Below are 12,820 nucleotides of genomic sequence, written 5' to 3'. Positions count from 1 at the left end.
AGAGGATAATCACTTGCAGTTCCATCAAGAGGACTTATATCTGCCTGAGCACTGGCACCCTAAAACTCTACAAAAACATCTGGTTGTGCATATCTGTCACTTGCGGTATAGTCTGATTCCTGGGATATTATGAGCACAAACAAATAAACAACTCCATTACATTTGTGAGTTATGGACATTGACTTCACAAAAGCTGGACATACATGTTGATTTTTCATACAGTTAGGGTCAGACCACATGAGCAGATTCGGGGAGATTTAGTCGCCTGGCGACTAATCGTCTCTTCTTCTGGGCAACAATCTCCCCGAACTGCCTTTGCGTGTCTTCCCGTCCGCTATAATGAAAAGTCGCCTGCGCTAAAGCACCTGTGGCGCTTCGTTTTCTGAAGTAACCCGAAACTGTCTCACAAGGAAACTTCGGGCGACTTTGGAAAACGAAGTGCCGCGTGTGCTTTAGCACAGGCGACTTTTCATTATAGTGCGACTAAATCTCCCTGAATCTGCTCGTGTGGACTGACCCTTAGGGTAATATCCAAACAAAAAAAGTGATTGTCTAAGTATTTGTAGAGAAATGTTTCAGGTTGGCTGTTTAAATACCAATGGAAATGCATCAAAGATGATTAGGTAAAGCTTGATTGACTGACTACCCCATCTGGATTATTATGGAGGCTGGTCTATCACAGACCCACTTTTTATCATCTAACCAAATTGGCCTGGGGGTCAATGAATCAAATCAAAGAATTGAAGCCATTCACCTGACCTAATCGTACAAAATCCGGCAACTGACCTGCAGTGTGATCTTTCACATACTCAGTATGTTTGTGGCCATTTGTTCTTTGACCGGAGCAGATGACAATTTCTTTCTCCCACATGTGAATTACATCAAGGGATCAAGGATGTGGATGAGTGATGCCACTGAACATTGCTCAAAGCACACAAACGCATTCTAAGTGACCCGAGTATCTTCTTTGATACATTTGTCAATTAGAATAAATGGGGAAAATAATTACCAATATTTGAAAAATCTTCCCCATAGTTTTTCATTGTGTAAAATAGCAGTCCCACCACCAATGGTCAGAATGTCACTCTCAGACGACCATATACTGAAAGATTGGCAAGAGGTCGCCAAACAAGTAGAACTTTACCTGATATTCCCACCTTGGCCCAATTGATCGGATCACAATGACTGGGCCACAGGCCGTATGGAGAACACTACTCCTGAGGGCTCAAGATATTTCCTTTAGTATTTTGCTCACAGGTTAAATATCATCCTAGTGCAGTGGTTGATTGATATGAATACGAGACTGGAATATGAATAGGAGAGGGACTGATTAGAAAGATAAGTAATAAAAAGTAGCAATAACAATAAATGTGTAGCCTTGCAGAGCATTTGTTTTCTAGATGGGTCAGTGACCCCCATTTGAAAGCTGGAAAGAGTCAGTAGAAAAAGGCAAATAACTCAAAAACTGAAAAAAAAAGAAAAAATGAAGACCAATTGAAAAGTTGCTTAGAATCAGCTGTTCTGTACTAATAGTGAACGTAAAGCTGAACCACCCCTTTCAACATTCATTAAACTCATTAGGATTGTTTTGCCCCAATAAGGATTCATTTTATCTTTATTGGGATCAAGTACAGGTATGGGATCTGTTATCTAGAATGCTCTGGACCTGGGGTTTTCCGGATAATGAATATTTCCGTAATTTGGATATTCACACCTTAATTCTACTAGAAAACTATTTAAACATTATATATACAATAAACCCAACAGGCTGTTCAGTGATCTCAGTGCAGCAGGAAGTGACACAGCAGCTGGTGAGTAGCTGGCAGGAAGAGGAAGTTGCAGATGCTGGCAGAAGAGAAAATCCTGGCAGAGAGAACCACATGGTGGTCAGAGAGAGACCAAAGAACTGCTGGTGGGCCCAGAGATCTGAGAGGCTCCACCAAAAGCAGACATTTGGATCAGGCTGGCACAGGGAAGCCAGATACTGCGCCTGGAGGGACAGAGTGTGTGGAAGGGATTCAGACTGGAGGAATAACCAGCAGGAGATTCCTATCTGAGCATCCAAAGGGGCTGGTAGTTGCACTGTATGTCTGAATGTGCTGGACTCACCTGAAGAGAACTCTGTAAAGCAATCGAAGAGGATTTGGAGTGAGTATCCTGTTTAAAGGGACAGTACCCTAAAGAAACGCTTGAAGATACAGAGACTGTTTGGAGAAAGAACATTAAAGAAAATTAGTTAATGAGGCCCTATTGCTACCGGTTACGAGTGCTGCATGCAGCGCCGATTCTGGGGCTGCTGCCGCCCCCCTCCTCTCTCGCTCCGCGCTTAAAAATTAGCGTCGGATCGGTTTCAGGGGGCAGTATCGCTAGTGCATTGAGCACAATAGCGCTCTTTGCACTAGCGGAGCCGAATTTCTTTTAGATACACCATTATTCAGATTAACCAATACCGTGTGTGTATTATTACTTGGGATTCACCGAATCCAGGATTCGGCCAGGATTCAGCCTTTTTCAGCAGGATTCGGATTCAGCCGAATCCTTCTGCCCAACCGAACCGAATCCTAATTTGCATATGAAAATTAGGGGCAGGGAGGGAAATCTCATAACTTAGACACAAAACAAGGAAGTAAAAAACTTTCCCCTTCCCACCCTAATTTGCATATGCAAATTAGGATTCGGATTCAGTTCGGTATTTGTTCGGCCGAATCCAAAATAGTGGTGCATCCCTAATTATTACTGTATTACTAGTGGGGCCACCCATAGGTGCATTCTCGGATCCCACTAGGTGGAGGCACTGTGCTAGTAAGTACCAGGTACCCAGTCTCTCCCAATACCACTACCGAGTGGTTCAGGTTTGTCCCGTGCTGTCAGGTAAGCGCCACACGTTGAGTGTAACACTGGCAAAGGAGTGTCGAAAAGGGTTACAATACAAACCACAAACACCATCAATAACCTGCAAATGATATCATTATTATGCCATAGGCAGTGCTTAGTGATATCCCATGTGCCACTTGACTAAACGAAATCCATTATTAGAATAACTTGGTATGTTTGAAGGCATTTCATCCAGGAACCTCCTGCCTCTATATCACATGGAGGTGACTCTATAGTGGGAGCCAAAGCAGTGGTTGTAGGGGTGCATGGGTGTGGGTCAAATTGAAAACTCCTGGAACTTCGGGATGTGTTTTAATATCATCCTCATTTAGAAACTATACATATATATAACATGTGGGCTGTGCAACTTTATATTTAAGTTCTAGGATGTATTATTCGTAGAACTTATTGTGATGAATTACTGTTTAGAATAATCTTCAATGCCTCCATTCAGGCTGGTTCTGCTGCGCTGCATTTGTTTTGCAGTAGCCTCATTTAATTGCTTCCTGGCTGATGCTTCGGACCAATGCCTTTTCCTGATTCATTTCACTTCCCCCCCCCACCCTCCAGCGACTGTAGTTTAAATAGTTGTTAATGTGATTTTTCAAGTGTTCTCTCAGCGCCTCTGTACCCCGGCAGGAGAGATGCAGCCCATTTGTTTCATGCATGTTTTGCAATTCCAGACACAGCAGCTAAACACTTTGTCAGTCTACAAACCCTTCATGGCCCTGAGCGGATGTTTAACTCATTTCATCCAAACCACAATATATTACAGGCATGGGATCCATTATCCGGAAACCCATTATCCGGCCGTCTCCTGTAGACTTCATTTTATCCAAATAATCCAGATTGATTTCCCTCTTTCTCTGTAATTATAAAACAGTAGCTTGTACTTTATCCAAACTAAGATATAATTAATCCTTATTGGAGGCAAATGCAGCCTATTGTATTTATTTAGGGTCAGATTTATTAAGGGTCGAATTGTAAATTTCGAATTTTCACATTTTTTTTTTTTTGGTCAAAACTCTCAAATTCCAATTATGAATAAACCAAACTTGATTCGAAATGTTGACTTGAATTCAAATTCGAAAATTGAGATTTATCATAGCTTGACCCTTGGAACAATTCAAATTCATCTATCCTCCACCTTAAACTTCATGTATAACTTCATGTATAAGTCAATGGGAGAGGACCAGTGACCAATTTGAAGATGTTAATAGCCTTCCTGAGATTCCCGTTTTTTTCGGAGAAAAAACTTGAATCGAGTTTTCGGGAAGGTAATATTCGTTCAAGTTTTAGATATTCAATTTTTTTTATTAAATAACCTTCCAAAGAATTTAGAGTATATTACAATATTTGGCCTATGATAAATGTGCCTCTTAATGATTTTCTAGTAGGTATGGAGATCCCCCTTGTCTGGAAAACCCCCGGTCCCGAGCCTTCTGAATAACAGGTCCCATTCCTGTACTATGTGTTTTTTCCTTGGAATTTAATGTACATTCTCATTTAGCACATGAAATATTGCTAATTCTTTATTAGGGATGCACCAATTCCACTATTTTGGATTCTGCCAAACCCCCGAATCCTTTGTGAAAGATTCAGCCGAATACCGAATCCTAATTTGCATATATAAATATATTTAATATATTTGCATATACAAATTAGGGGTGGGAAGGGGAAAACATTTTTTACTTCCTTGATTTGTGACAAAAAGTCACGCGATTTCCCGTCCGCCCCTAATTTGCATATGCAAATTAGGATTCGGATTCGCTGAAAAAGGCAGAATCCTGAACCGAATACTGGATTCAGTGCATCCCTACTCTTTATCAAAGGCAAAATTCACCTGAATCACAGTTTTTGGAGACAACAGTAAAGCAATAAAACTTGTAACGGGTCAATCCATTCTGCTTCATACCAACCTGGCATTCAAATTGGTTGTTTTTTTTAAATTGGTCGTTTTTTTATTGCTGCGAACGCTGAGTGTTGCTTAAATATATCCGTTTTAATCAGGTTTTTATGTACTTAAAAAAACACATTCTGTTATTTAATTTAATTTTTCAGCTCGTTTATGATATTCAAGCCACTGTGTAGTTCAGTGATAATTGTAATGCACATTATTAATAAAATACTAATTGATACATTGAAAAAATGCAAATTCTGACCTTCAAGGGTAGATCCAGCACTGATTAAGATTTCAAAGCAGCAGCTAACTGTCAGTTATTGCACGTGAGTAGCTGACTGCCACTTTGTGCATACAGTTATGTAGAAATGGAAACAGGTCACTGGGTTCAGGCACATTTTACATAAAATACAAACAGGTTGGAGCGTCTCTCTCCATTGCACTCAAACCACAGAATGTTCCTTGATACACCTGTCCCTTTTTTATGGTAATGTATGACTGCACAATGTTATACTCACAACTTTACCAATTTGAATTCCAATTTTCGATTTTTTTTGTATGGTCAAAACTGTTAAATTCGACTAGGGAGTTATCCAAATTCGATTCGAGTTTTTACAAAAATACAAATTTCGAGATTTATCATACTCTGGCCCTTTAAGAATTTGAATATTCACCACCTAAAACCTGCCGAATTACTGTGTAAGTCAATGGGAGAGGTGCAGGGATAAATTTGGAGATGTTTGCATCCTACCTGACATTCAAGTTTTTTTCAGAGAAAAAACTTAAATCGTGTTTGATCGGATTCAAATCGAATTTGATTCAGATTTTCAGGTCGTTTAAATTTGTCCGAGGGTAAAAAAATTTGATTTGATTAATAAATTTCGACCAGTCTAATTTCGAATTTTTGGGAGTTTATGGGAGTTTGAAAAAACGAGCATGAATTCGAAATTCGACCCTTGATAAATGTGCCTCTAAGTATCGGGGACATTTTATAAAGCATTTCAAATCAGGCTCAGTTTAATTTGACTTCAATCCACCCAAATCTCTCCAGCACTTTCAAATAACCCTGCTCTTTTTAGGTTGCTAATTTGGGGCTGCCTCATAAAAGAACAAGGATGGGATCAGTTATCTGGAAACCCGTTATTCAGAAAGCTCAGAATTACAGGATGTCCATCTCCCATAGATGCCATTGTAATCAAAGAATTTTTTTTTTTTTAAAATTCCCTTTTTATCGGAATAATTAACCGGTACCTTGTACTTGATCCCAATAAAGATAAAATTAATCCTTATTGGGGGCAAAACAATTCTATCAGGTTTTATTTTATTTATGTTGAAAGGGGTGGTTCAGCTACTTTATTTGTGGTGTTTGAGTTATTTAGCTTTTTATTCAGCAGCTCTCCAGTTTGCAATTTCAGCTATTTGGTTGCTAGGATCCAAAAAATCGTAGCAACCATGTATTGATTTAAATAAGAGACTGGAATATGAATAGAAGAGGCCTGAATAGAAAGATGAGCAATTAAAGGTAGCGATAACAATATTATATATTATAATAATATATTTGTAGACTTTCAGAGCATTTTTTGCTTAAATGGGGTCAGTGACTCCCTTTTGAAAGTTGGAGAGTGTCAGAAGAAAAGGGCAATCAAAAAAACGAAGTCTAATTGAAAAGTTGCTCAGAATTGGCCATTCTATAACGTACTACAAATGAACTTGAAGGTGAACCACCTCTTTAAATGTCAGTACATGTAGGCGTTTGTTATTTATCGCTTCATTCTCTGTACAATAATCCCGTTGCTACGTCTGTGTGTTTCAGGTATGTTTTCCTGCTGCTCCTGCTGTTCCTGGTACCGGGGATTGTAATGACTATAGCATATGGCTTAATCTCCATGGAGCTTTACAAAGGGATCAAGTTTGAAGTCAGTCAAAGAAAAGGTAAAATGAAGTTTGTCTGAGGCTGTTTAACCACATAGAGTTGATCATGTCTTTTATCTCCCTATCCCTCCAGATACGGTTGTACCCAAAAACCCTCACAGCTTTGTGCCCCTGGTTTGACTCACATTGTGATCTCCCATGAATTTAAAGAGACACAATTCCATTCCTATCATGTCCCTTTAAAAGGGAAGTATCGCAAAAATGAAAATTTAATATAAGCTTCGGCATACTGAAATAAGAAACTTTCTAAATATAATCAACTAAATATTCTGTACTGTTTCTGAAATAATCAAGTTTCTGTTCACTATTCCTCAACTATGTTCACTATCTGCATCTGTTTCTCTTCATGCAGCAGTTGGGTGTCAGATAATCATTGACAGTTAGATCCAATATATCTTATAGGGGGGCTCCTCTTGCCTAGAAGATGTATTAGCGCTCACTCTATTGAAATCCCCAGAAATTCTATCTCTATACATGCAGGATTTGTGCAAAAGGCAGCTATTTTGTTAGATTTTGTTTGTACTGGAATCAGTTATTTGAGCGAGTTCTAATACATCTGCTAGGAAAAGAGGCCCCTCTATAAGATCTAAGGGGCACATTTACTTAGCTCGAGTTAATGAATGAATAGAAGAAAAAAATACTTTGCATTTGAACTTTTTAATTGGCTACTTCGACCTTCGACTACGACTTAGACTATTCTGCCATTCGATAGTCAAAGTACTGTCTCTTTAAAAAAAACTTCGACCCCCTATTTCGCCACCTAAAACCTACCGAGCATCAATGTTAGCCTATGGGGAAGGTCCCCATGGGCTTTCTAGCCAATTTCTGATCGAAGGAAAATCGTTCGATCGATGGATTAAAATCCTTCAAATCGTTTTAGGTTAAAAAAAAAGCTTGTATTTTTTGAGATTTATTATACCCCGACCCTGGAAATAACTAGAATTCGAAAATACACCATCTAAAACCTGTCGAGGTCATGTATGAGTCATTGGCAGAGGTCCCTTGAACCATTTGAATATGTTAAAGGAGAAGCAAACCCTAAAGTTAAAAAAACCCTACCCCCCTACCCTACATAGACCCCCCTCCCCACCAGGCAAATGCCCCTAACTCGTTACTTACCCCTCCGTGTAGATTCTGTCCAGCGGAGTTCTTCTCTTCGGTAATCTTCGGAATGAGACCAGCGAATCGGCGCATTCACAGTTGAAGCAAAAGTTCTGCACATGTACTGAAACTCACGAAAATTCCTGAAGCGCCAGTCTCATTACAAAGATTACCGAAGCGGCTGAAGATGGCTGCCTTGAATTCCGCTGGACAGAATCTGCACGGAGGGGTAAGTAAAGAGTTAGGGGCCTTTTCCCCCGGGGGGGCAGCTAGGCTGGGGGGAGAAAAGAGGGAGGTCTTTGCAGGGTAGGGTTTTTTAACTTTAGGGTTTAGTTCTCCTTTAATAGCCTGCATGAGGTTTACGTTTTTTTCGGAAGGGTTTTTCCTGAAAACTCTAGTAATTTGAGTTTTTTCCTGCGGAAAACTCAATTGATTCGAGTTTTCGGTTTTCCCAACTTGAACTCGCAAATAAGAAACTATTCGAGTTGTGAGTTTATTCAAGGTATAAAAAACCTCTAACATTCGACTTTTGATAAATAACCCCCTAAATTTAAAATATAAAAATTAAAATGATCTGTTAATAAAAAAAATCTTGTTCCCCTTTCCCCATAGATGCACGCAAGGAATAAAAAAATGTGTTGCACCCTTGGATAGAAGAACATACAGCCCCAGACAATACGACAGTTATCATTCCCCATGTAATATGCATGTTTTTTTTTACAATCCAGGAACACTATCAGATTAAGGACGGGCAGCCATATTTGTCTGTGTCCCCTTTAGCAAAGCTTTATTGCTGAATGACATTTCTGAGTTTATTGGAGGCAGGGAATGACAGACACTTTGGAGCCAGTGCTTTGATTTACATTGAAAATATGGGCTCAGAAGTAATGAAATAACTGTGTGTATAAACATGAAATATTGAAAAGAAAACGTATAACTAGACAGACAAAATCATGGAGATAAGCTTTTCTTTATCCTGACCCATATCTACTCTAGTGAAACCTCAATTTTACATCCCCTGATTTTAAGTTTTCTCTCATTTTACATTGTTTTGTGATCCCACATATATATTATGCATAATACATTTCCCTGGATTTTACACCGTTTGTTTCTGGTCCCCTGAAAATGAGGGTTCTATTGTAATACTTATATACAGCATACACTTCCTTATAGGGGTTGTTTACCTTTAAAATAACTTGTATATGATGTAGAGAATGATATTCTGAGACAATTTGCAATGGATTTTCATTTTTTATTATTTGTGGTTTTTGACTTATTTAACTTTTTATTCAGCAGCTCTTCAGTTTGCAATTTCTGGTTGCTAGGGTCCAAATTACCCTAGCAACCATGCTTGGTTTGAATAGGAGAGGCCTGAATAGAAAGCTGAGGAATAAAGGGAAACAGTAACAATTAGGGATGCACCGAATCCACTATTTTGGATTCGGCCGAACCCCCGAATCCTTCGTGAAAGATTCGGCCGAATACCGAACCAAACCCTAATTTGCATATGCAAATTACGGACGGCAAGGGGAAAAATGTTTTACTTCCTTGTTTTCTGACAAAAAGTCACGTGATTTCCCTCCCCGCCCCTAATTTGCATATGCAAATTAGGGTTCAGATTCGGTTCGGCCTGGCAGAAGGATTCGGCCGAATCCGAATCCTGCTGAAAAAGGCCGAATCCTGGCCGAATCCCAAACCGAATCCTGGATTCGGTGCATCCCTAGTAACAATATACGTATAGCCTTACAGAGCATTTGTTTTTAGAAGGGATTGGTGACCCCCATTTGAAAGCTGGAACGAGTCAGGCAAAGAAGAAGGCAAATCAACTGTAAAAAATAAAAAATGAAGGCCAATTGAAAAGTTGCTTAGAATTAGCCGCTCTATAACATACTAAAAGTCTTAGTCTTGCAAAGATGTTTAACAAAGTTACAAGAGGGTGAAGCCAACTTTGAAAGCATAAATTATTTGTTTGATTAGGGTTGTGGTGCAGTAAGTTCATGTTTATATTTAGTATACAAAATACAGCATTTCTAGCCTTATTCTATTTTAGACTTTACATGCCCTTTAAGTGCTTCCAGTTATGGTTTTGAGGCATGTCAATACCCTGTGTTAAATTTGATTTCATGTTTATTATTATACAGAGCGAACGAGCAGCATCAGCAGCAGTCGGTATGAACATGGAGACGGTTGCTACCTTCAAAGGACCAAGAGAAGGAAGAAGCTAGAGATGCAGCAGTTCTCCACCCCTCACAGCACCAAGATCGAAAGAGTGAGGAGCAACAGCTCAGCCGCCAATCTCATGGCCAAGAAGAGAGTTATCCGCATGTTGATCGTCATTGTCATCCTGTTCTTCATCTGCTGGACCCCTGTCTTCAGCGTCAATGCCTGGAGAGCCTTTGACACGGATACAGCAGATATCAGTCTATCAGGGGCGCCCATTTCCTTCATTCATTTGCTCTCCTACACCTCGGCCTGCGTCAATCCCATCATCTACTGCTTCATGAACAAGCGCTTCCGCCTGAGCTTCCTGGCGACGTTCACTTGTTGCAGCAACAGAGGAGTACAGGGCAGGAGGATGGTCCCAGGAGCAGCAGATGAAGAGGGGAGGACCACTGGGGCTTCTCTCTCCCGATATACCTACACCAATATCAGTCTTTGTACCACTGCATCAGCCCCAACATGATACTGAGGGTAAATTAAACCAGAAACAAAAACGATGGATTGTTTCCAGTGCTTAGGAAACGAAATGAAAGTAACTTGGTTTAATTATAAGTTGGCCTCCAGTTATCAACAATCTCCAGTGGGACATTCATCTGGATAATTCTGTACTTTACTAGTCTGTTGTGCCAACTATCTACCAAACTGGCTGTGAACATGAATAAGTGGCTGATACAAACTATTTTTAGACATCACTTAAAGGGGTTATTCTCCTTTGCATTAACTTTTAGTATGATGTAGAGAGGGATATTCTGAGATAATTTGCAATTGGTTTTCATTTTTTATTATTTGTGGTTTTTAAGTTATTTAGCTTTTAATTCAGAAGCTCTCCATTTTGCAATTTCAGCAATCTGGTTGCCAGGGTCTTAATTACCCTAGCAACCATGCATTGATTTGAATAAGAGACTGGAATATGAATAGGAGAGGGACTGAATAGAAAGATGAGTAATAAAAAGTAGCAATAACGATAAATGTGGAGCCTTACACAGCATTTGTTTTTTAGATGTGTCAGTGACTCCCATTTCAAAGCTGGAAAAAGTCAGAAGAAAAAGGCAAATAAATCAAAAACGATAAAAAACAAATAATGAAAACCAATGGAAAAGTTGCTTAGAACTGGCCATTCTATAACATACTAAACGTTAACTTAAAGGTGAACCACCCCCTTTAAGTGCATTTCATAGGTGGCTAAAGAAACTTGAGAACTTGAGCTCTCCACTTTTTTAAATGTTTTTTGCGCGGTGGAAGGAAATGTCATTCTAAGCAATTATATTCTCTGCTCTCCTGGTTCTGACTCCAGCTGATGAAGCTGATGAAGTCTTTAATATAAAAATATATTTTGGATGGAGGACTTTAAAAATATATGTGTGCTATTGGGACTGACTGCATTGTAAAATGCCTGTGAAATGCTTTGTGATAGATTTTTTTTCTGTGTCCTGGAACTGTACTGTTGTATCTACAGATATGGGACCTGTTATCCAGAATGCCCGGGACCTGGCGTTTTCCGGATAACAGATCTTCCTGTAATTTGGATCTTCATACCTTAAGTCTACTAGAAAATAACGTAAACATTAAATAAACACAATAGTCTGGTTCTGCTTCCAATAAGGATTAATTATATCTTAGTTGGGATCAAGTACAAGGTACTGGTTTTAGGGATGCACTGAATCTAGGATTCAGTTTTGGATTCGGCCTTTTTCAGCAGGATTCAGATTTGGCCGAATCCTTCTGCCTGGCTGAACCGAACCGAGGGGCGGGGAGAGAAATTGCATGACTCTTTGTCACAAAAAAAGTAAAATGTTTTCCCCTTTCCACTATTTTGGATTCGGTCAAACCCCTGAATCCTTTGCGAAAGATTCGGCCAAATACTGAACCTAATTTGAATCCTAATTTGCATCTTTCGCAAAGGATTCAGGGCTTTGACCGAATCCAAAATAGGGGATTTGGTACATCCTTATCTGTTTTATTATTACATAGATAAAGGGAATCCTTTTCAACATTTTTGATTATTTGGAGTCTATGGGAGACGGCCTTTCTGTAATTTGGAGCTTTCGGGATAATGGGTTTCTGGATAACGGATCCCATATCTGTTTTTTGTGTTGTGTATTTTATTCCAGAAAACAGTTCATTTGTCAACACACTTTCATCTGGGTAGTTACTCAAAGCATGTTGGAAACAAAAAAGTGTTATTGGTTTCCATGGGCTACTGCCCAAGTGCAAAATGTGCCCAGTGTTGATAAATGAGCCCCATTTGTGCGACCCTACCAAACGCTGATGAATGAGGTGCTCACACATAACATTGCATCAATGGTCTCTATAGTGATGTTATTGATTGTACAGTAAACTATACACATTACACAACGGCCTAATGTTTCTGATGATAGAATTAGTAGCATGGAGTTGGTGATAAATATGGGGGGCACGGTCAGTGCAGGGAAGCTGACACCCACATCTGGAGGGGGATGAATTAATAAATCCTTTTTGGTTCTCCAGTGGTTGTTACACTGCTACTCTCAGCATTTCCCACACAGCTGCCCCAATGTCCATAATGGAGTACTGTCATGGGAAAAACATGTTTTTTTTTCTCAAAATGAATCAGTTAATAGTGCTGCTCCAGCAGAATTCTGCACTGAAATCCATTTCTCAAAAGAGCAAACAGATTTTTTTATATTCAATTTTGAAATCTGACATGGGGCTAGACATATTGTCAATTTCCCAGCTGCCCCTGGTCATGTGACTTGTGCTCTGATAAACTTCAATCACTCTTTACTGCTGTACTGCAAGTTGGAGTGATATCAC

General features: G+C 39.5%; 1 protein-coding gene across 1 annotated transcript in view; it reads left to right on the top strand.

Annotated features, from left to right (window-relative positions):
- cckar.L (1.L) overlaps window positions 1–10,784 on the top strand; it is a 30,682-nt gene extending 19,898 nt beyond the window's left edge. The window contains exons 4-5 of the mRNA XM_018229010.2: window positions 6,588–6,706; window positions 9,949–10,784. Coding sequence (XP_018084499.1) covers window positions 6,588–6,706; window positions 9,949–10,490 — 661 coding nt within the window. The 3' untranslated portion in view covers window positions 10,491–10,784. The remainder of the gene's footprint in view (window positions 1–6,587; window positions 6,707–9,948) is intronic.
- The last annotated feature ends 2,036 nt before the right edge of the window (window positions 10,785–12,820 follow it).

This window comes from Xenopus laevis, chromosome 1L, assembly GCF_017654675.1.
Source record: "Xenopus laevis strain J_2021 chromosome 1L, Xenopus_laevis_v10.1, whole genome shotgun sequence".
Lineage (NCBI taxonomy): Eukaryota > Metazoa > Chordata > Amphibia > Anura > Pipidae > Xenopus > Xenopus laevis.
This window is presented reverse-complemented; position numbering and strand designations above follow the sequence as displayed.